Here is a 20,453-nt window from a genome sequence, read left to right on the forward strand (position 1 = left end):
CGACAAATATTATGTCGTATGGGGATCTCCACTTGCATTTGAAGAACTCAAAGGTTATAGAATCTTGTTTAAGACGGCCATACACTCATACCCGTCTTAAACTTATAACGGCTCAAATAAACTAAAGTCAATGAAACATCAATGGTACAGAGAAATAAACTAACATAACTGTCATGGAGTGGTGGTCCATCCATGATGAAGAAGATCAAGTAGTTGATGATTATAATTCGAAAATATCTTAGACAATCAAAGGCACAATTAATGGACAAGTTGTGAAGGAAAAAAGTTAAGTTTGGTTAATATTGTCCACCAACCTGCGAACCAGTAATCATGGTCTCCCAATACTCTGAAAATAGTGCTGTGTGCTGTGTTTAAACCAAGTGAAGTGTTTGCTGAGTTCGGCCATGTGTGGCTCAGGTGACATGGTCCCGGTCACTACTTGGCCTCTAGACTCCTAAAATATCTATGGATTTCAAAATTGTGGGGCTTAATTGTAACTTCGAGTTGTGTTTGTTCACGGGAATGGATTCTTTGTCAAGCAAGTTTGGAGGGTGTGGATACACTTGCGCGAATTCAGGTAATGGCTACAAGGAAGAAATCGGAAGGAAACTGTACCCAACTAGGGATGGATGTAAACTTGTAAGCTATTGAGGGTAGAGCCATACAGATAATCGTCTAGGTCTTATTGTGAAACAAACTTGAAGTGAATAATAAGAAAAGTAATCGTATTTCTAACTCGATAATTACGGAAACTAGACATGACTTGACCCGGAAAACTTTGATAATCAGCCATACAAGATCAAACCAAACCCAATTCATCTAAGTGAAAAATCTAGTTTCTATTCCTTTCCAAAAAAAAGGAGTAGAAATCGAAAGGAAACTACAATTCAGGTAATGGCTACACGGTTAAACTCTAGTTTATTGTAACTTTGAGTTGTGTTTGTTCGTGAGAATTGATTTCTTGTCAGGTAAGTTTGGAGGGTATGGACACACTTGCGCGAATGCAGGTAACGGTTATAGGGAAGAAATCGAAAGGAAACCCTACACAACTAGGGATGGATGTTAACTTGTAAGCTATTGAGGGTAGGGATAATCGTCTAGGTGTTATTGTGAAACAAAAAAGGCGCCCTGCTACAACAGGCGGGTTCCAATTCTTCCAAATATGATATGATTGATCTCAAACTTGATGTGAGTGATAAGAAACGTAATCATATTCCTAGCTCGATCATCAGCCATTCAGGCCTCATCTAGTGAAAACTATAGTTTCACTCCCTTGCTAAAAAAGGAAGGCTGTACAAGGAAAATGGCTCCTACTAAAAGAGATGATGCATGCCTATAAAGTTTTGTTGGATATTCTTTAATTTCCTCAAGATTAGATGCTCATCAGTATATCCTCCACTCCATTTATTTATTACTGTGCTCTGTTGCCACAAAAACAAGAATATCCTCAACTTGATATGAAATTGACATTTTGGAACAAATCTTAATATTCCCCCAACCCAGAAAGGTAACATGGTGAAAAATGGATTATTTAAAAAAAAAAGGTAAAAAGGAGGGGCAAAGGAAAGATTGGTGAGTGGGCCACATGGGTAATGGTTATAATTAAAGAGGGGTGCTACCAACCTTCTCTTTCCGGCATTCTTTCCAACCTTCTCCCATCGCCCTCTCACAACTAATTTTATTAATATATATCGAGTGGGGTCACAAGACAAGTAGAAGAAGCAAAATAAACGATATTTTAATCGGTTGTGAGAGGAGAAGGTAGAAGAGAAGGTTGGAAGGAGAAGGTAGATAACCTACTTAAATGGGTTTAGGTGAGTTAATTAAGGGGTTGGTGAGTGGGCCACGTGATGACATTTGTGTAAATATGAGGAGGGTATAAGGATTATATTGTCCAAAAACATGCAATTTATAGTATGTTAGCTTTGGTTTGGTTCGTCCATTTCAGATAACTGTTACCTTTGGTTTGGGTCAAACGGAGTATAATATAATAAAATGATAATGAATTTTGCCTATCCCAACTTGAGTAAAAACCGATAAGAGATAATATTGACAATCCACAATGATTTGCTTATATACTCGTATTAATATCAACTTGAAACATTATATGAAACTCAAGATAGATTGTACAAACTAACATCACTCTAATTATAGAAAAAATATTCATTAATGATAATAACCTGAACCAAACACGACTCGACCTATTAAACTGTAATAACAAATCAAAATCGGAAATATCATGATCCATCGATCTTAACCCGGACCGAGCTGGTCTAATACACCTAAGAGTGTAGTTTGATTATTAATCTAGTTTTTTTTGGGGTGGCCTAACCGGATAACGAAGACCAAATGAGAGTGCGACACTTTAATTGTGGTCGGCACATATAATATGTGGATCATCGAGTAGTTATGTGCTCTAGTCCTCATCCTAACCGTAAAGTAGCCGCACTAATGTTGTTACTGATTACCATACATATTTTACATATGGGTGCATTCTGTGCATGTCATGGACTGCCCATAGTATAGAAAAAAAATCATTGTCCTCTTTTCACTGTTCTTAGTAAGTTTATGCAAAGTAGATATTATGCAGTCGACGTTATTTTTAAGTTCAACTCAAGTTTCAAATCCATATGATCATTAAATTGACCGCAAAAGTTCTTGAGGCAATGGTCATTTTGGGTCATTCAGTGTAATACTCTATTGAACCGAAGACATTATTCAGATGCGTTACCTCCTTGAAAAGATCTATTAATAGACTTCAAATCTGACTAGTACTTAAAGAGATTAAAAGTACTACTCGTATTAACAAAGTGCACTTTCTTTTCTGATTATCCATGCAAAAGAACTCCACAGTTAAGCGTGTTTGGCTTAGAGTAATTTTAGGATGGGTGACCTTTTGGGAAGGTTCTCGGGATGCGCATGAGTGAGGACAAAATGCACTGGAAAGGACCCGTGTTGATGTGTGCACCATGTACACAGCCGGACGAGCTAGCGTGAGGGACCGCTCCCGACCAAGGGTTGGGCCGGGGTGTTACATTCGGAAACAACCTTTTTGTTGTTGTTAACACAAGGGTAAGGTTGCATACATCCGACTCCCTTAGTATTCCGCAATTTGCGGGAGCTATTGAGGCACTAAGGTAATGTTGTTGTTGTGTTATTAGAAGGTGACCAACATATTCTAATCTCCTAATTTCATATATTTGGTAAACAACATATTCTGATAGCATATTAGTGGAATCTACTATTTTTGAATATGCCACGTATTGTAACAATTTATTCAATTTATACATGAAAGTAATCTAATTGTCATGTAATTTGATAATTACTAAACACATTTCTTAATTCAGGTAATTTAATATAATATTCAAAGTTGCTACATGCTAAAATCTGTTAACTGTATTCAACTAACGTTATCGGCTATATAAATATGCTTTTGTTGTTTGTCAAAGAGAGCCAAAAAGGGTGCTTGGTAAACAACATATTGGAAGATTTTTTTAGTATATTCAAGCTTTTAGCATGTTTGGCCTATCAATATGTCAATTTTAGTATTTGGTAAACAACAATTGAACCGCCATATTTAGGATCAATATGCTGTTTTACAACATGTTGTTAACCCCAACATAATAGTTGACATATTTTAAAAATACGAAAGTTTACTTTATTTTACAAAGAAAAATAATAATCCATATATTTATCTTAGTTTGCTAATTATCAAATACTTTAACTAATTTTGTTAATTAAAATATGTTGTTCTAATGTCTATTAATTCTCTGTTTAACAAATTAAAGTGTTTTGGTGATTAGCAAATTAGTATGAGTAATAGATTAATATATATCTTCATAAAATGAAGAAGTAAATTATCTTTTGTTTAAAAATAAAATAAAATATGCCAAACAATATGTAAGGGTAAGTAGTATGTTGTAAAACAACATATATTAACCCAAAATATATTGTCCAAATACCAAAATTGGACGGCACGTTGATTGGTTAAACATGTCAAAAGCAACAAAAATTCCAATATGCAATTTACCAAATACCCATAAAATAAAAATTCAAACAATTTAATTAGTAAAACATAGTTAGATGCTTTATACGAAGTCAAAAATAAATTTTAATCCGTAACTCCATTTTATTTAATTATATACTCCTTATTTAATTTGTATAGGTAAGCAATGTCGACTTTAATCCATATTTTTTCTACCGTGAAAATAATAAAACTATTAGATTAAGTCTCCTATAAAAAGGTTTTACAATACGGTTTTATAATAAAGTATTGTAAAATTATGTATCAAAAGATCTTGATACCCTTATTATAGAAAAGTAGTGACAGGTAGAAGTTATTATAATAGAGATATTTAAGTAAATGTGACTTGGTTTTACAATAAGAAGTAAAATAATTTTATTTAAAAATTATTAATTAAAAAATTACATAAAAATAGTTACGTTAATGATAAAAAAATAATCTCGGAAACAATAATAAAAATGCAATTGATATGGTGAATTTCGTCACTTGACTCACTAGTCACTACTCACTACTCACTAGTCATGTTGTCCCTTTTTTGGTCACTATTCATGTTAACCCTAATAATACTAATTATTATTGTTATTATTTATTTTGATTTTTTTTAACAATAAACGCGTTCATGCATTATTAACCTTAGACCTTGGTGGTGTAGTGCATGTCAAAGTAAATCATGATGAACTCACATACAACTGGTCCACAAGCTTGAGAAACCGAAAAAAAAAATATCCATTTCCTACAACAATCTCATGATATAAATCTCCACTATATATATAACTATCATGACATCTTTACATTTATCATTATAAATTTCTTAACACAATCTATAACACACAAATACTTAAAAAAAGTCTTCAAAATGCATAACTGTAAGGTGAGTGTGACTTTCACTCTAGTAATCTCCATGCTCATATTATTTTCCACCTTATCTATGGGTGCAAAGTTGAAGGCAACTCCAATAGCTAACAATAACAATAATCAAGGGAATAATGATGGGGCGACGGGCTCGGCTCATGGCCCGAACTGGGACTATGGTTGGGGGTGGGGGTCTGGGTCTAGGAGTGGTTGGGGGTGGGGTTATGGTTCAAGCCGTACCCCTACAGGGTTTGCTAGGGGTTTTGGGTACGGGTTTGGGTCTGGATCAGGATCAGGATCTGGTTCTGGATCAGGATATGGGTACGGGTCTGGAGGCGGCAGTAGTGGATATGGGTATGGATCTGGTGGAGGTGGTTTTAATGGAAGTCCATCTAAGCCTGGATTGAAGGGTTCCGATAAGGTTTCAAAGCCGTAAATGGACACTGAATATACAGTTTCCAATATAAATGATTAAGATATGATTTTTCTAACCGTGTTTTCTAGTGGCGATTTTTTGTCGTCATACTCCTTCTATTTCACTCGATTTTTTAAACTTTTCAAATTTTAATTTCCGATTTTAATTTGAGGAGTATTACAAAATTTAGTGGAATGAAGTCAATATCATCGTAACGATGTTACAATTATTAGGTTTTTTAAGCTCTACTATGTAAGTCAAGTGTGAATGTGTGGGTGTGAGTTTAATTTAATAATGTCATCCAAATATAGTTTATGTAGCATATAGTTAATTAGTGTCTCATTCTACGTAGAAGTGAAATATCGTTAGCCCTACTATGTATCAACTTCTCAAGGTTAATGATTTTCTACCTAGAAGTTTGGCTTTTCCCTTTTCCCTTTTCATGCATCTTTTCAATTGATATTACTCTTCCTGTCTCGGTCATTTATTGTCCTATTTTATTTTGAGGTGTCTCAGTCAATTGTTGTCCTTTCTATTTTAAGAGTGAATTTGATGAGCAATTTGATCATTCACACTTAATTTGGTTCACTTGTCATTTAGTAATTAACCTTATTTTCTTTCCTTGATTTTTGTGCCAAAACCAAAGGACAATAAATGACTGGGACGGAGGCAGTAATTTTTTACTTTTACGTGGCTTATTTGGTATACGTGGTTTTTTATTTTATTTTATTTTTTTTATAAGGAAAGGAAATTAGGTCAATCGAAATCGATCTATAACATCCTCACGGATGTGAACAGTAATCGAAAGTCAAAAACTTTCAAATTACCCAAATCATAAAAATAAGGGAAACAAATTTTAGTAAGTGGATTATACATCTGATGTAGTACATCAGATGGTATAGTTTTTGAGCATTAAAATAAAGTTTTTGAGTTTTAATTTTAAGATTTTGTGTTTTATCATAAAGTTTTTGAGTTCATTTACTTCAACATTAATCTCAAAAAGTTACATTATAACTCAAAAGAATTACATATAAGCTCAGAAAATTTTGATTTTTGAAGTTATAAAACTAAAATATAGTTTATAAACTTTATAAAACTAAAAAAAAATACACAAAAACTCAAAAATTCATTAAGTGTGATGTAGAACATCCGATGTACAATCTTTTTTCTCAACAAATTTGGTATACGTGGTTTGATGGCTATCAGGAGGAGTGATAACAATAACAAGAAGTCAGATTTGAATAGCGTCATTTTAGTTGTTACATTAGGAAATAAATGAATCAGTAACCTCGAATTTACAGTGTAAAATATTGTAGATGCACTTGTTGATTTGGGTTCGATTTCAATAATCCAAACCATAATGCCGTCAAAAAATTGTGTTTTAACTATTTGATCGTTATGTACCAAAAAAAAAAAAAAACTATTTGATCGTTCAAGGTTGCCGGGAAAGCGGAGTCTATCGAGTTACTGGATTATATGAGTCGCTCTAGAAGAGAGTCTTCTCGAGTCTCGACTACCCTTGTAAGTTGTAACCCTATCCAGCTTGTATCTGAATCTAGACTAAACCGTATAGTTCAAAACAAAAAGAAAAAATGATTACATAGGCGAGACCTATCATTTACATGAACTCGATCCGTCTCAACCACTGTCCACTAGGCTAAACCCTTTCCGAATCGATGTGCATAGAGTATAAGTAGACATAAATAAAGATATGATAATTACAAATTGTTTTTCAGACTTTCATAATATCAATTAGGCACAAACATATTTCACAAAAACACAAAATACATCATCACTAGTAGTATCCAGTAAGTCTTGCTTAAAACGAAGTATCCGTTTTCATCTTTAAAACGGATCCAAATATTACCACATGGTGCTAATAAAGACAAAACTTTCGGCAGTTCCCAGACAACTTGTCATGTGATTTGGTATCTATTTGCTCCGTTTTAAGGTTTAAGACACCCTATTGGGAAATATCATCATCAGAGCAAGCACAAGCAGGGGTGGTGTAATAAAAAGGACCAAGTCTATACTTGGTTATGTCTCTATACACAACTGAAGGTTGCCTTAACTTTACCCCTGTCTTTCCTTGAGCGAAATTCGTCGCAACGTTGCATGAAGGATCAGGAGATGACACTAATCTCACAATGCAGTTCTTGGGGTTGAGCTTCTTCCCATGCACCATCTTCTCCATCACCATGCTGAATTCTCCATCCTCGTCGGTTTTGTCGCTTTTATAGCATACTACTCTTTTCCTCTCGTCTAAGCATGTTACTGATACTGTACTACCTGTCGGAAGAAATCAAGATTTGAAATTTAATAATTTAGCAAGCCAGTAATATAATAGGGTAACCTTAAAAATATCGAAAATTTTAACTAAATTTTCATTTCTCACAACTTTTATTGCTTAGCTGGTAAAGTCATGAAATATGGTACTTATTGGTTCAGTCCCGTCAGCATCAAGGGGATGCACGTTCCCTATTGTCGTGACTGGACCCATGTCACCCTTCTCGTGGCGAAACAAGGGGTTATTATCCCACCAAATAATTGTTGGTGTTAAATGAGGCGCAAGACCAGTACAATATATAGACTATTACAATATATTAGTGGACGTACCTTTGATAGGGTTGGAACCTTGAACCCAATCATTCCAGCCTTGAGAGCAATCCTGACACATAACCTTACCACCAATATGTATAACTTCATTTTCATTCATTGCTCCTAATGTTCCTTTGATTAGGAGGAGGCTGCATCCTAAAATCACCATTATCATCGTCATCGTCACTGTTACCGTTGCCATGTTTTGTAGCTACCTTTAAATTGATCCAAGACTTAAATTTGTGTTCCTATAGATGAATAAAAGAATTATGGTATGTAGGTCTAAGTAGTTGGGAAATAAGTATCTCTATGATCTCTAGTTGTATTGTGAGTGGAAGGGCACGCTTCATAACGTGCAGTCCATTAACTCTCACAGACAACTTCCTCCGTTCCATTTAATATTAAACTCGTATTATTATGATTGAATGTCAACGACCAAGTGTAGATGCATGCCTTTTTGACAAAGTAATACGGAGTAATAATACCTATAGTACAAACTACAAAGTATCGGGTTCATAATCTCTCACTCGCAATATTGTATTGGCCTCCCTTCACCTCCCCTCACTCCCCCTCCCCTCCTAAAATTGTATCCAAACGGACCCTAAAATGAAAAAAATTACTCCTGCCTGTCTTTATTTTCTTCCCCTTGTTTGTGGGCACAAGATTTAAGGAAATTAATAAAACAAGAGTAAAAAGGTTGAGTGGGGTTTGGTGATAGGAGAGAAGGGTGAATAATTATGAATTAAATAAGGAATTGTGAGACCAAACATTAAGGAAAAAAATCAAATAGGAGCAAAAGAGTTGGGTGGAGTTTTGGTGATCGGAGGGAGTGATGAATAAAATAAGATTAAAAGTTTCTAAAATAAGAAAAGGGAAGAAAACCTGAATAATCCGTTTAAGAAAATAGGAAAGAAAATAGAGTATGTTTTTGTTCAACTTTTGTTTTAGTGGAGGGATTTGTAGAAGAAGAAAGAACATAAAACTTGAAAGAAGACATAATTAAAAATAGAGTAAATTAATAATTTAATCATTTATAATCTTCAGTTTTCTAAAATAACTCCTTTAGCAAAATCTTGTCAATAACATTAAGGCACCCACGTTCTTCATCGAGATGGGGACTCGACAATGCTAAGACCCGCATTGTTTTTTTTTGGTGTCGATTATGAATATGCCCTAAAAGACATACGGAGTAGTTTTCTGGTCTTTTGTTCATGTTTGGTTACAAAATTAATTGGATTGTTCTTCAAATATGTTCTTAATTCGTTTCTAGGCCTTCTGGATTGTGAGTGAAGGGTGGGTATTTGCCCATACTAAAGGCTTACAAGTGTTCGAGCGAGGGATACTGTCTATTTCAACTTTAAGTGACACCATATCGGATGTAAGAATTACTGTATGTGTTTTCTCCGTTAGGGCTTACAACCTCAGAATCACACTCCTTTTACCGGAACCTGTTATACATTGCTGCCCGTAACTCGATGATTACCGAAAACACTTCTTTAAACCATCATCTCATGAATTAACTACAAGTCAAGTGTAGATAATCCATTATAAGGGCCAAAACGCTCTCTCCTCTCTCCTCTCTTTACCTTTCCCCCCAATTAAGTAACCCTTGATCTGCTACCGCCGCCTTCCTCCTTCACCTCCCTTAAGCCCCTTCGGCGCCGCCGGAGATGTAGTCTTCCTTCGATTACTCTCCGGAGGCCTTAAACGCTCGCTCATGGCTTGTTTCATCCTATTTCCGTTGCTTCAACAGTTAAACAATTTCTCCAAATCAAAGAAACCCCCATTTAAATCTGTCTTTCAAATTCTATGTCGTGTCCGATCATATTTCATCCTCTTTTAATCAGTTTTTCCCCAGATTTCTGCAAACGGCTTTTTATCAAATTCCATATAAAAGTTCGGATCTTTGCTCTTCTTCATCGTTTTCTGGGGTTGGTTTGAAGGTTTGTATTTCAAATCTCGTTTTTAATTGTTTTTCGCAGCTGCGTTATGAAACAGATGTTGGATAATCTTCGGAACAAGGTTCGATTAAGCAGACGGAACGGTTCTCACTCCATCTGTTCTTTGGAGTGATGCGTTATTTTTCTATCTTTTTCATGGGCTGCTTTGCTGTCCATATTTCGGTTCGCCTCCTTTTCCTTATCTGTTTATTTAAAGTTTCCATAAAGCTTTATAGTTGGCCAAAGTTGGCTTGACGGGACATGGGTTTTAAGTCTTCGTCTTTGGGGGTGGTGTCGTTTTCTCCTTTGAAAGCTTCTTTTCTTTTTCTGTTGGGGCTGTTGTTTGGTGGTGTCTGTTTTGTTCCGCTGTGATCGAGCGTTTGGCGGAGGTGGTGTGGTTGGGTTGGTGTGGTTTGGTTGGTTGGTTGTAGTAGTTGTTTCCATCTTCTTGTTGCTCAAAGTTTCTGTGCTTTCTGTTTTCTTTAAGTTTCTCTGATTTAGTTTTAGAGTTTACCTTAGTTGTTAAGTTATGGCGCCCTTTCCATCTTTTTCGTCCAGTTCTAGTGCCGAGTTTCTTGAGTTCTTTGTTCTTTTTTACGGTAATGAGAAGTTGTCAAATGAGGAAATTGAATTTCTGAAGGTCCTTACACGTTTAGATTATCCGCCTTTTTCTCAAATTCAGGCCCTTAAAGATTTTGGTAATGATCTTTTTCGACAAAACCAGTTTGATCAGGCCGGAAATTGTTATGATAACGCATGCCGTTTACTGAGTTCGTCTCTCAAAGACAAGAGCATGGCTGATTTACCTTCATCTTTATCACTCGCTGTTTCTTTGTCTTTAAATTTAGCAGCGTGTGCGAATAAGCTTCATGCTTCTGAGGTGGCTTTGACCTACTGCTCTATGGTTTTACAATTCTTTCCTCGCAATGCTAAAGCTCTTTTTCGTAAGGCGATAGCCCTTAAAAATTTGGTCAGGTTATCCGAAGCTCGTACCATTTTGGAGGAGGCCAATTTGATTGAGCCTCATAATAAAGATATTATTCATGAGCTGGCTGCCGTAAAGCAGTCTCTGGTAATTAACAAAAATGGTAAGCGTGTTGTCGTTGAGTCCTTGGGTATGGAAGATGTTCGAGCAGAGAAGCTTTTGGTTTCTTCTCCACAAGATCAGGTTGTTGGAATGGTGGAGAAGATGGCTAAAACTGTATCTTGTCCTTTGTCGTTATGTTCCGAAATTGAAGGAAGTGAAAATAATCTCTTGTCGCCTCCGATTTTGCCGGGTTGTTGTGGTATTAATAGTTCCCCGGATGTGCCTATGGAGTCTGATAATGGCAGTGCGCCTGATGAGGCATCGAATGGTACACAGGTGTGTGATTCTTCCTCCTCCACTACCTCAAAATCTCATCAGTTCCGCTTCACCAACAAAAAGCGACCTCATAATACGCTACATTTATCATCTCAAGATTATGATAGTTTGTTACATGGCACACATTTGGGATTCTACAACCCAAGGTCCATGTCTTTTATGAGGGTTCGTACCCTCACCTCTAAAATCATCCAGACGGGAACTCCCCATGACAAAGCTCATGGGACAGCAGAAGTTCCCACCTCTTCTCCTACACCGGAGAACTCTTTACACTTTGGTAATTTTGAACCTGGAAGTGTTGTGTTAGTTAAGGAGGAGGCCGACGTACAGGTTGATAAGAAGACACGACTTAATTCAGACTCTCCATATCCTACTAAGATTTCATCGATCCAGTTTGAGTTCGCTGCGGTCAGGAAGCTTTCACTTATCAGAGAGGGACCTAATGTGCATCGATACCACGCTAAAGACCCCATGGGTTGTGTTTCAGCCATGTCAAAGAAAAGATCTATGTTTTCTGCTTCTTTTTGCAGGTACGCACGGACTTCTGTTGCTGTTATGAGGAGGAAGCGGAATTATGTTCAACTTATCGAGTTTGACGCTCATTACCATCCACCGTTCAAGAAAATTCGCCTTGTTTCTTCACTTGGAATTACTTCTACGGTTTCTTCTGTTACTAGTTTTGGGGCTCCTTATGCCCCTTTGTTTGTATTTTGAAGCAACCTATGTACTCTCTTCTAGTTTTATTTATGAAGTTCATTGTTGTCAAAAAAAAAAAAAAAAAAAAAAAAAAAAAACCATCATCTCGCCTCTTTGGAGAAAAATCCTGCCACAGCGTACCACTAGAATAAAAAGGGCCGACCTCCTTACACTTAAAACGCAATCCACCAAATAGAATTATTATAAAGGCTTAGGTGTTAGGTGTAAGGAGTACGGTCCTCAGGACACAAGAATTTTTGTTAGTTTTGTTTTAGCTCTACTCTTGGTTTGTAAGGCGTACATCTCAATGTCGAACAGGTACCCTCTGTTAGAACTAGCAATCTTCAGAAACAAATTTGTCAAGTCTAGGGGTCCGTTTGGATACAATTTTAGGAGGGAAGGGGAGGGGAGGGGGAGTGAGGGGAGGTGAAGGGAGGGGAGAGAAGGGGAGGGCAAATGGGATGTGGGTGTTTGGATAACAAAAATTATGAAGGGAAATGGAAGGGGAGGAAGGAGGGAGATGAAGAATGGATGGAGGATTGAAGAATGTTGGTGGTATAATTAGAGTCCAAATAATGTTTTCTTTCCAAATCTTGTCACCCTTGGAAAGATTATTGTTTGTTCTATAGGAGGGAAAATAAGTCCTCTCATTTCTCTCCCCTTCCATTTCCTTTCTCCCATATTTTTTATCCAAACAAAGGAAATTAAATCCCTCCCTTTCCCTCCCCTCCCCTTCTCTTCAATTCTTTCAATCCAAACGGACCCTAGGTGTTCTACTGTTCTTAGTAAAGGTCTCCAAAGATTGCCTTCAATAACTCGAAACTTGGCGTGAATCAAGCTGACAGGACTTGACACACAACCATAACTTATACGCCGTTGCTTCATCTGATATGATTTTGGATCACATCATCACCATTCACTACCTACAAGGCTACAACCCATCAACTTATACCCTGCAATACACCATGAACAACCAATAGCCACTCCATCGCCCACCAACTCCCTTCTGTCGCCCTTCCCTATCTTTCTTTTAACCTAAAACAATGGTATAATTACAAATCAAAGATAAAGAAACTCGAACAAAACCATATTTAATCCCCTTAAAATCAAAGGAATAAGTCCATCCCAATCACTTGTTTCCTTTGATTAAAATACCACTGAGAAAAGAATCAAAAAAGTTAAACGAATGCTCGAGGATGGAGTATTATCCGAGTGCCCTCAGCCGCTCACCAGATGCAAAAGTATCTACTTCAGTGAACGCTCAAGTGACACTCATTTAACCGGCTGTGCGTTTTCAGGTTTGTTCAGTCCATATTAACTCACCGGAGCTTCCTTGATACCAAGGCCACATCCCCTCCACGCGTTTGTGTCATCAAGACTAGCCAACTGCCTACTAGATGCGGAAAAAGTCAACTGAATGGTATCCAAACAGAGTAAACCGAATATGAGCAGACCCGACGACTCAAATGTAATGCAATGTAAGGTGAAAGAGAATCAAGACAGTGTGACGTAATCACATGAGATAATTGGGGTGGGTATATGATGGAAGAAACCAATACTGATTTGTTAATGTGTTTTCCGTCAATCCATGTACAATCTCACCAAAGACGGATACTGTCTATCCTCAAATGTTTCCGTCACAACCAGGCATATGTACAGGGGATACTGTCTACTTTACCCTTCCACAACCTTTACTGGAGTTCTGCAGTGACCCAAAAAAAAATCGGAAATCAGTATGAAGTTATACAGTGAGCTACGGTTTTATGTGAAAGAAGAGCGGCATACCCAAAGGGAGTCTGCTTGATAGACAGTAGTTCCACATCCAACTGCACAATAACAACAGAGTATGAGTTCTAAGGTCGGTTTTCAATCAAGAACACTCCTTAAGTTAATGTTACAACAATATTAGAAGAGAATTCTTACGTCATCGTACACCAAACCGATGAGAATACTGAACTGAGAACATTTTTCGTATATACTTGAGCAGAATCCAAGTAGAATAAATGAAAAAGACTTCTAATTGGCGAGGGTGCACCATAATTTAGTACATCCGGTGTACCTAATAATTTTTCATAGCAGAGAGCAAGTTCACTACGGTTTTTTTTTTTTGAAGAAAAAACCCTAAGGGGTTAATCCATTTCATTCATATCAGCAAACGCAGCTTAAGCTATCAGACCAAGACCTATAACCATCACACCAAGGAATCGCGTGCGCTAGTTCGTGAGCTACTCTATTACCAGTTCTACTAACAAAAGAAAATTTAACAGAATCAAAACTATTACATAAAGATAAAATATCGTCAAGAATAAGATGAAAATCGTTGCGTCCTTGTGACCGAGAGACAGTCACTTTCAATAGTCACTACGTTTTTTTTGTTAAGCTTAATCCCGCATACTCCAAAGCCAAAAAACATTGAGCCTTTGGCTTCATTTCTATTGGAGGTTTTTATGCAAGAGGAAAATTGTATGCGATATGTGAACGTGATATTCTCCTCAAGTCCATAAATCTTGATGAAAACGCGAAACACACAAATCAAACATTGCAACTCTCAAAGATTAATTGAAGAGTATCACGATTTGCGAAATTAAGCTTGTATATATGAGCAACATGTCTTCTTCAATCTTCACTTCCATATACAAACTTAGCAACTAAAGTTTCTGTTATTTACCTCGATCGTTGCATTCGGAGGGATTTCTTGGACCCCTTTGCTTCCATATGCTAGTTCAGGAGGAACAATTAATAACCGCTGCATAAAAAAAAAAGCTCCATAGTAAGGCGAACAAACGGATGCTTCTTTTATGTAATATTAATCGAGAAAAGCTGATTACCAGAGAATTTAAGAACACAAATATTAAACACTGCACAAACTAAAATGATTTACCTGGCCGCCTACTCTCATTCCTTCAACACCAAGATCTAATCCCTTGAGAACTGCGCCTCGCTCTGACTGTCCAACATCAAATCCGTATGGCTGCAAAAATGAAAAGAACTTAATTCAGAAAAGAAAACAAATTTTGTAACAGAAATTGACACAGCATAAACTCAGAATATTGCAAGAATGCCAGTGAATAAAATTTCAGAAACCTTAATGATTGTTAAAGATCGTTGTGTACAGGCATAAGTTGTGAAACTGAGGTTTAGTCTATTTATTATGTTCATGTCCAGCCTCGAAGTGTCAGAAGTTGTTAGGTAACAAGTAGTTCCTCACTTACTTGGAAGGGAATGAAGATTTGGATAAATATATGGCATTAATGACACATGAATAAAAGCAAGTTTCTGTTGCTGGTACAACAAATACATGACAGCCATGTAAAATTGTTGAAATGACAAACAAACATAGTGCATCCGGTTTGAAGGTGCAGAAAGTCAGAAACTGAGGATGTTAATCTCTTAGCCTCAGGGCTATGCAATAAGATGTTAGGATGAAGAGGAGACAATCAAGGTCATCATCACCGGCATAAGTTAATGGGCATAATTTTTTAATAATGACACATTTTTTGAGGAAATCCGAAAAGAACGATTAATTCATCAACATTGTCCATACAGTAAGGCAACTGTCAACTGGAACACCAGCGACGCTCAAGTCTCCTGATACCAACTACTAAGTTGGCACACACTTCCCTTTAATAAGTCTGCCCCTCAAATATTCAAACTGATGAAGCACTTTGCTTCTCTTGACTATTGACATGTTCGAATCCATTCATGCACTTTTTATGGATGTCTACTTAAAAACCCACAGGCAACTAATGTAATGCAGCATCAACTACTCTAATTTGGTTGCTTTTGCCACGACTTCATTGTCAAAGAAATTCGAGTATGCCATCAGAATCGTTGGAGCATATATGCAAGTACATCTTTGATAATCTCACTTACAAATTATTTCATTGAAATTGTTTCAACAGTTAAAACATCTGAATTGCATAAAGCTAATCTAATTGTCTTCCTGATTATTCCGATTCCATGGATTTACTTCAAATAACAACTTGCGCACTGGACGGTCCACCGACGCTATACATGTATACTTGAAAGCATTACCTCTCTAATAATCTGTTTTAGGATGACTCATTGACTCACAATGAAAACAGTGTTGACAAACATATCAATTGATTTCTAGTTCACGACATAATAAGTGCGGACAATTTATAGAGTAATTTAGCTTTATTCCACCATCCTCCAAGCCATAAATAATAGCGAGCCTTCCAATAATTCTTGAAGTAGTAAGTAACACATATGTATATAAGTCAAAAGGCTTAAAGCTTACAGTTCCACCACTAACACCCATTCCTTGACGACTTGTCATGAAAGTGATACCCTTCCATTTAGCTACATAATGTACCTGCCACAATTTCGATGCGATGAGAACCTATGAGAGAGAGCCCATGGTTTTGCTTGTGAACATATGAGAAATACTCACATAACCAAGAGCATTGCCCTAGTAAATGCCCTAATCTTTCATGACATCGATAGGGATACGATGCATTATTTTAACTGATTTTAAACTTTCAGCTCATCATAACTAAAATCTTTTTGAGATACATGACGATAGAGATGGGCCAATATTGTAGCGGATGCAAATGCCCATAACATGCCATCTAGCATGAATCACAAAATAAACATAATAAACAAACAAAATTGTCACAACCGTACTGCAACACGAGATCCCTTTACAGCTTCAGGACCACCTCCGACCTTCAAGTCATAATACCTACAAAGTACAGCGTAGGACCATGAACATCTTGAGGTCAATGGGGTTCAAGCATACAGAAACTTGAACAACTGAATATTCCCTAGAGTAAATGTCAAAAAATTATCATGCAATCCTAGAGTTCAAATGAGCACATAGTTTGCTGCTATTCATGATGTACAATAAAAAAGGTAATTTTCTTTTATTCTGCATATCAAGAAAGCTCAAGAAGCTAAAAAAATGAATTAAGCCAACAGGATGTACAGGTAAAATGACATACTTTAGACCGTTAGGGAGGGTTTTAAAGTCGCTCTCGGGAATTTTTGCCCCCCTGAGCTGCAAGCACGACACAAATTTCAATAAAATTGACAAAATTTTCACACAATAAACATGGGTAAGGATATTACAAGCTTACAGCTCTTCTGCTTGTGCTGACAGCGTCAGCCACATCAGAGATACATAGCCCAGCAGCTGCATTATTAAAATGTTGGTGTTCAGTACACCCTTAGTCACAATGGGTATAATATAAAGAAGGAATGTAGGATGCAGCTCCCTAGAAATAAGCACTTAAGAAAATAAGATGATGAATGCCAATTAGGATAACTGGCTCACATAATTAGATATGAATGAAACAAGCTGCGAGGATAAAAAATTCCCTCTCCGTTTCCCCTCCCTTTCCGTTCTTTCCCTCCTTCCCCCTCCCCTTCCTTTCCCTCCATTTTTTGTATCCAAACAAGGCCTAAATGCTTTCAGAACTCTCCTGCTTGTTTCCTTAGCTTTTCTTTTTATTAAGCGCATTCAAGTCACCCATCACCCCTCTATCTCTATTAAATGCAGCCATGATCAGATCGTTAAGGCACTTCGCTATCAGAATTCTACTTCGTATTATACCAGTTGTATGCCTTTTCTTTATACAGAAATTCTTACCCCTCAGATAAATCTCCGATCAGCCCATTCACACTCAAATGTCGAAAACTACGCATCAGCTTACAGCCGCCATGTTTCTAAACACCAAGCCTTATTTCCGCTTTGAAAACCAACTTAACCAAGAGCCCATTTAACAGTTTAGCTTCCAAGAATTACATACTAACCTTGATTTCAAATTTAAGTCTAATATTGCCATCAATTCTCAAATACTTCCCTTTGTAATTTAAGTATTTAACTCATGTACTCAAAAATGCCCCATAATCGGATAAAAGACAATACTCCTTAAATGGAGGAACTTGTAACAAAAGTCTATCTCCACCCAAATATGCCACATGAATAACTGGTCTTTACTTAGATAAGGACTCTACATTAGCCTACTCTATGATAGCCTACACGGCTACACCCGAGTACATAGATCAACGAGTAAAGGGTTAATCTAACTTAACCAAAGGTATTGAGTTAGATTCCCTATGAATGTAGAACAATGTTAAAGCTCAGTACAAAGAGCTTTGCTGCCATTGAAATCCTACCTGACTTGAACTCAGACTAAACCGGATGGTGTAAACCAAAACCATTACAGCCTATCACATGTCATTCATCTGGACTAAAACTGAGAGAAACTATTCTATAAAGATCTCATCACTATGCAGCACTACACCCAGCTGATTGTTTATCCAAAATTACAATTCCATATATTCAGCTGCTGGTATGTATAAACGGGTTACCCTCAACTCCTCAAGTCACCATAACTCTTAATTAACACACTTCTCCCTGTCCTACACACAATTACTCCCTTCGTCCTGGTCAATAGTTATCTATTTCCGTCAATTGTTATCTATTTCTATCATTGGTAAGTTGCTGCTTGCTAGTTAGCAAAAATACCCATACTTTCTAGTTTCTACAAAATTGTGGACCATCTCCATGTGCAAGTTGGAGATTTTGTGTTTTGTATGGTTCAAAATCACTCTTTCTCTTCTTTTCTTAGGGGTCGTTTGGTTACCCACTAAACAACAGAAGAATTTAAATTCATGTGCATTACAAAATTGGCCTATTGTTTGGTTACCCTAATTCATGTGAATTGAAAGTTCCCATGAATTTCAATTCCTCCATAATGGAGGAAGTGGCTTACCTAGGTCCCCCTAGGTAAGTGAGAATGACTACAGGAATTGCACTTCACAACCAAACAATATTTTCTAATTCACAAGAATTCTAAAATCATGTGTTTTATGACTTCCTAGGCAATACGAATTCCTACCTTCAACCAAAGACTCCTTAGTCTTTGTGTCAAAAGTAATATGCAGTGACTGCATAGATAACTATTTACCGGGACGAAGGCGTATCATAATTCCATTATCAATTATCCCAAATAAATATAAGTGATCAATCTTTTTCCAGGGATGCGCAGACTGACATAATCAAGACACTATAGTTTCATAATGAACCCAAATACAACACCACCAAAGCCAGAGCCTTAATCCCAAAATGATATGGGGTCGGCCGACATGAATCGTTCTTTAAAATCGTCCCTAGATGATCGCACACCTCAAAATGCATAATCATACAAGTAAATAAAATTTCACCCAATACCCAAAAAAAAAAACACCAAATTTGAGCATATAAATGAATGAAATGTAATGAGAACCTGCAATAAGAAAAGAATTAATGAGTGCCCTTCTGCCATCATTAGCCAAAGACAATGTAGTTGTGTTTGCAGCATCATTTGAAGATGAACAACTGCAATTTATACTTCTGGGTAGTTTTCCTGTCAACATTATTATTCATGTAAGACAATTAAGAAGATAATTGGTACACAATTTCTTATTTAACACCGTCTTAAGGTAACCGCTCTCAAAGTCACACCCGATTAAATCAAGGTGAAAAATTGGAAATAAAAGGAGATTTCTTAAATTAAGACGGTTTTAAGTAAGGCCAATTAACAACGAAAAAAAGGAAAAAGAGAGATTAATTACTACAAATAGAGGGAAAGTAGGTGTATTTGTGAGTAAGTGAAGGGTGTTTGTAAGAAAGGAGTGTGAGTTCCATGGAGTAAGTTCAGTGTGTGCGGCACTTAGGATTTGTATGTAACAATGTTGTTTCTGTTCTGAATTTAGTCCTCCTTTCATCTATATATTGGCAGTTCACGACCTCCACATACTCATATTGTGGAAATGATCAATATCTTTGGGTTACTAGAGTTTAGGGGTGGTGAAAGATAGGGGCCGGCCTGACCCAACTATAACCGGCCCGTCAGATTGGCCATTATTCACCCGGCCCAATTGGCCCCTAGTCTAGCTCGACTCACTCCCCCACCCAGGATCGTACTCGGGTCCAACATTCACCTATCCAGCCCAACCTAACCTAACCTTGACCTGTCCTAGATCTGCCCCGGCCTCAGCACACCCCTTGACCTACCCCAGGCCGGTTCTGGGTCCACCATCACCAGGCTCGGCCAGAGGCGGTCCCCCATCGATGATCACCTTCGCCGACCTGGCCCGCCCTTCACCGCCTGATCCATGCCCTCTTGTATGGTCGAGGAGCCCGACCTAGAGCTTTAATTATAGGAGTTTGGAGAGCTGCTTGAGCTCCGGTTAGAGCTAGTTAACAAACTAATTGTATCGGAATGGTTAAAGGTTGGTTTTGTTTCGGGATTAGTTTAGGCTAATTAGGAGTTTTTTTTTTTTTTTTTTTTTTTTTTTTTTTTTTTTTTTTTTTTTTTGAGGAAAAAAGCACAAGGCTTCAATTTAATAACGATAAATCAAAGTTTACAGCATTGTCCGCGCCCGGAGGTAAGACATCCGACCACACAAACTTACCCGAACCATAACTACGAACGTGAGCTAACTCGTGAGCGACCGAGTTGTTGGCTCTACAAGTGTACGACCAAACAACAGAAATGAAAGATGAACATAAAAGAAAAATGTCGTCTAAAACTAAATTTAAAATGCTACGTCCTT

The 20,453-nt window shown here is 37.1% G+C and overlaps 3 protein-coding genes across 3 annotated transcripts; 1 reads left to right on the forward strand and 2 right to left on the reverse strand.

Annotated features, from left to right (window-relative positions):
* Positions 1-4,753: 4,753 nt before the first annotated feature.
* On the forward strand, positions 4,754-5,707 carry LOC141600263 (uncharacterized). Its single transcript, XM_074420460.1, has one exon. It carries the CDS (start codon positions 4,881-4,883, stop codon positions 5,310-5,312), a length of 432 nt encoding a protein of 143 aa, XP_074276561.1. The 5' UTR covers positions 4,754-4,880; the 3' UTR covers positions 5,313-5,707.
* Positions 5,708-6,988: 1,281 nt separating this feature from the next.
* Positions 6,989-8,194, reverse strand: LOC141600272 (proline-rich protein 1). Its single transcript, XM_074420471.1, has 2 exons — positions 7,908-8,194; positions 6,989-7,580 (listed from the first exon to the last, which is right to left on the reverse strand). The coding sequence occupies exons 1-2, from the start codon at positions 8,089-8,091 to the stop codon at positions 7,255-7,257; spliced, it is 510 nt and encodes a 169-aa protein (XP_074276572.1). The 5' UTR covers positions 8,092-8,194; the 3' UTR covers positions 6,989-7,254.
* A 5,200-nt stretch (positions 8,195-13,394) lies between these two features.
* LOC141600281 (peptidyl-prolyl cis-trans isomerase FKBP16-4, chloroplastic) lies at positions 13,395-19,669 on the reverse strand. Its single transcript, XM_074420480.1, has 10 exons — positions 19,470-19,669; positions 19,142-19,261; positions 16,988-17,043; positions 16,853-16,908; positions 16,536-16,593; positions 16,150-16,224; positions 14,770-14,859; positions 14,557-14,634; positions 13,674-13,714; positions 13,395-13,590 (listed from the first exon to the last, which is right to left on the reverse strand). Exons 1-10 carry the CDS (start codon positions 19,540-19,542, stop codon positions 13,563-13,565), a joined length of 675 nt encoding a protein of 224 aa, XP_074276581.1. The 5' UTR covers positions 19,543-19,669; the 3' UTR covers positions 13,395-13,562.
* Between the last annotated feature and the right edge of the window lie 784 nt (positions 19,670-20,453).

Source organism: Silene latifolia, chromosome 1, assembly GCF_048544455.1.
Source record: "Silene latifolia isolate original U9 population chromosome 1, ASM4854445v1, whole genome shotgun sequence".
Taxonomy (NCBI): Eukaryota; Viridiplantae; Streptophyta; class Magnoliopsida; order Caryophyllales; family Caryophyllaceae; genus Silene; species Silene latifolia.

Coding starts and splice junctions, on each gene's coding strand:
- LOC141600263 (XM_074420460.1), top strand. CDS start 4,881: ATGCATAACTGTAAGGTGAGTGTGACTTTCACTCTAGTAATCTCCATG.
- LOC141600272 (XM_074420471.1), bottom strand. CDS start 8,091: ATGGCAACGGTAACAGTGACGATGACGATGATAATGGTGATTTTAGGA. Junction 7,581..7,907: donor AGGTTCCAACCCTATCAAAG/GTACGTCCACTA, acceptor TTCTTCCGACAG/GTAGTACAGTATCAGTAACA.
- LOC141600281 (XM_074420480.1), bottom strand. CDS start 19,542: ATGGAACTCACACTCCTTTCTTACAAACACCCTTCACTTACTCACAAA. Junction 14,860..16,149: donor TGGGTGTTAGTGGTGGAACT/GTAAGCTTTAAG, acceptor TCATTTTTGCAG/CCATACGGATTTGATGTTGG. Junction 13,591..13,673: donor ATCAAGCAGACTCCCTTTGG/GTATGCCGCTCT, acceptor GGGTCACTGCAG/AACTCCAGTAAAGGTTGTGG.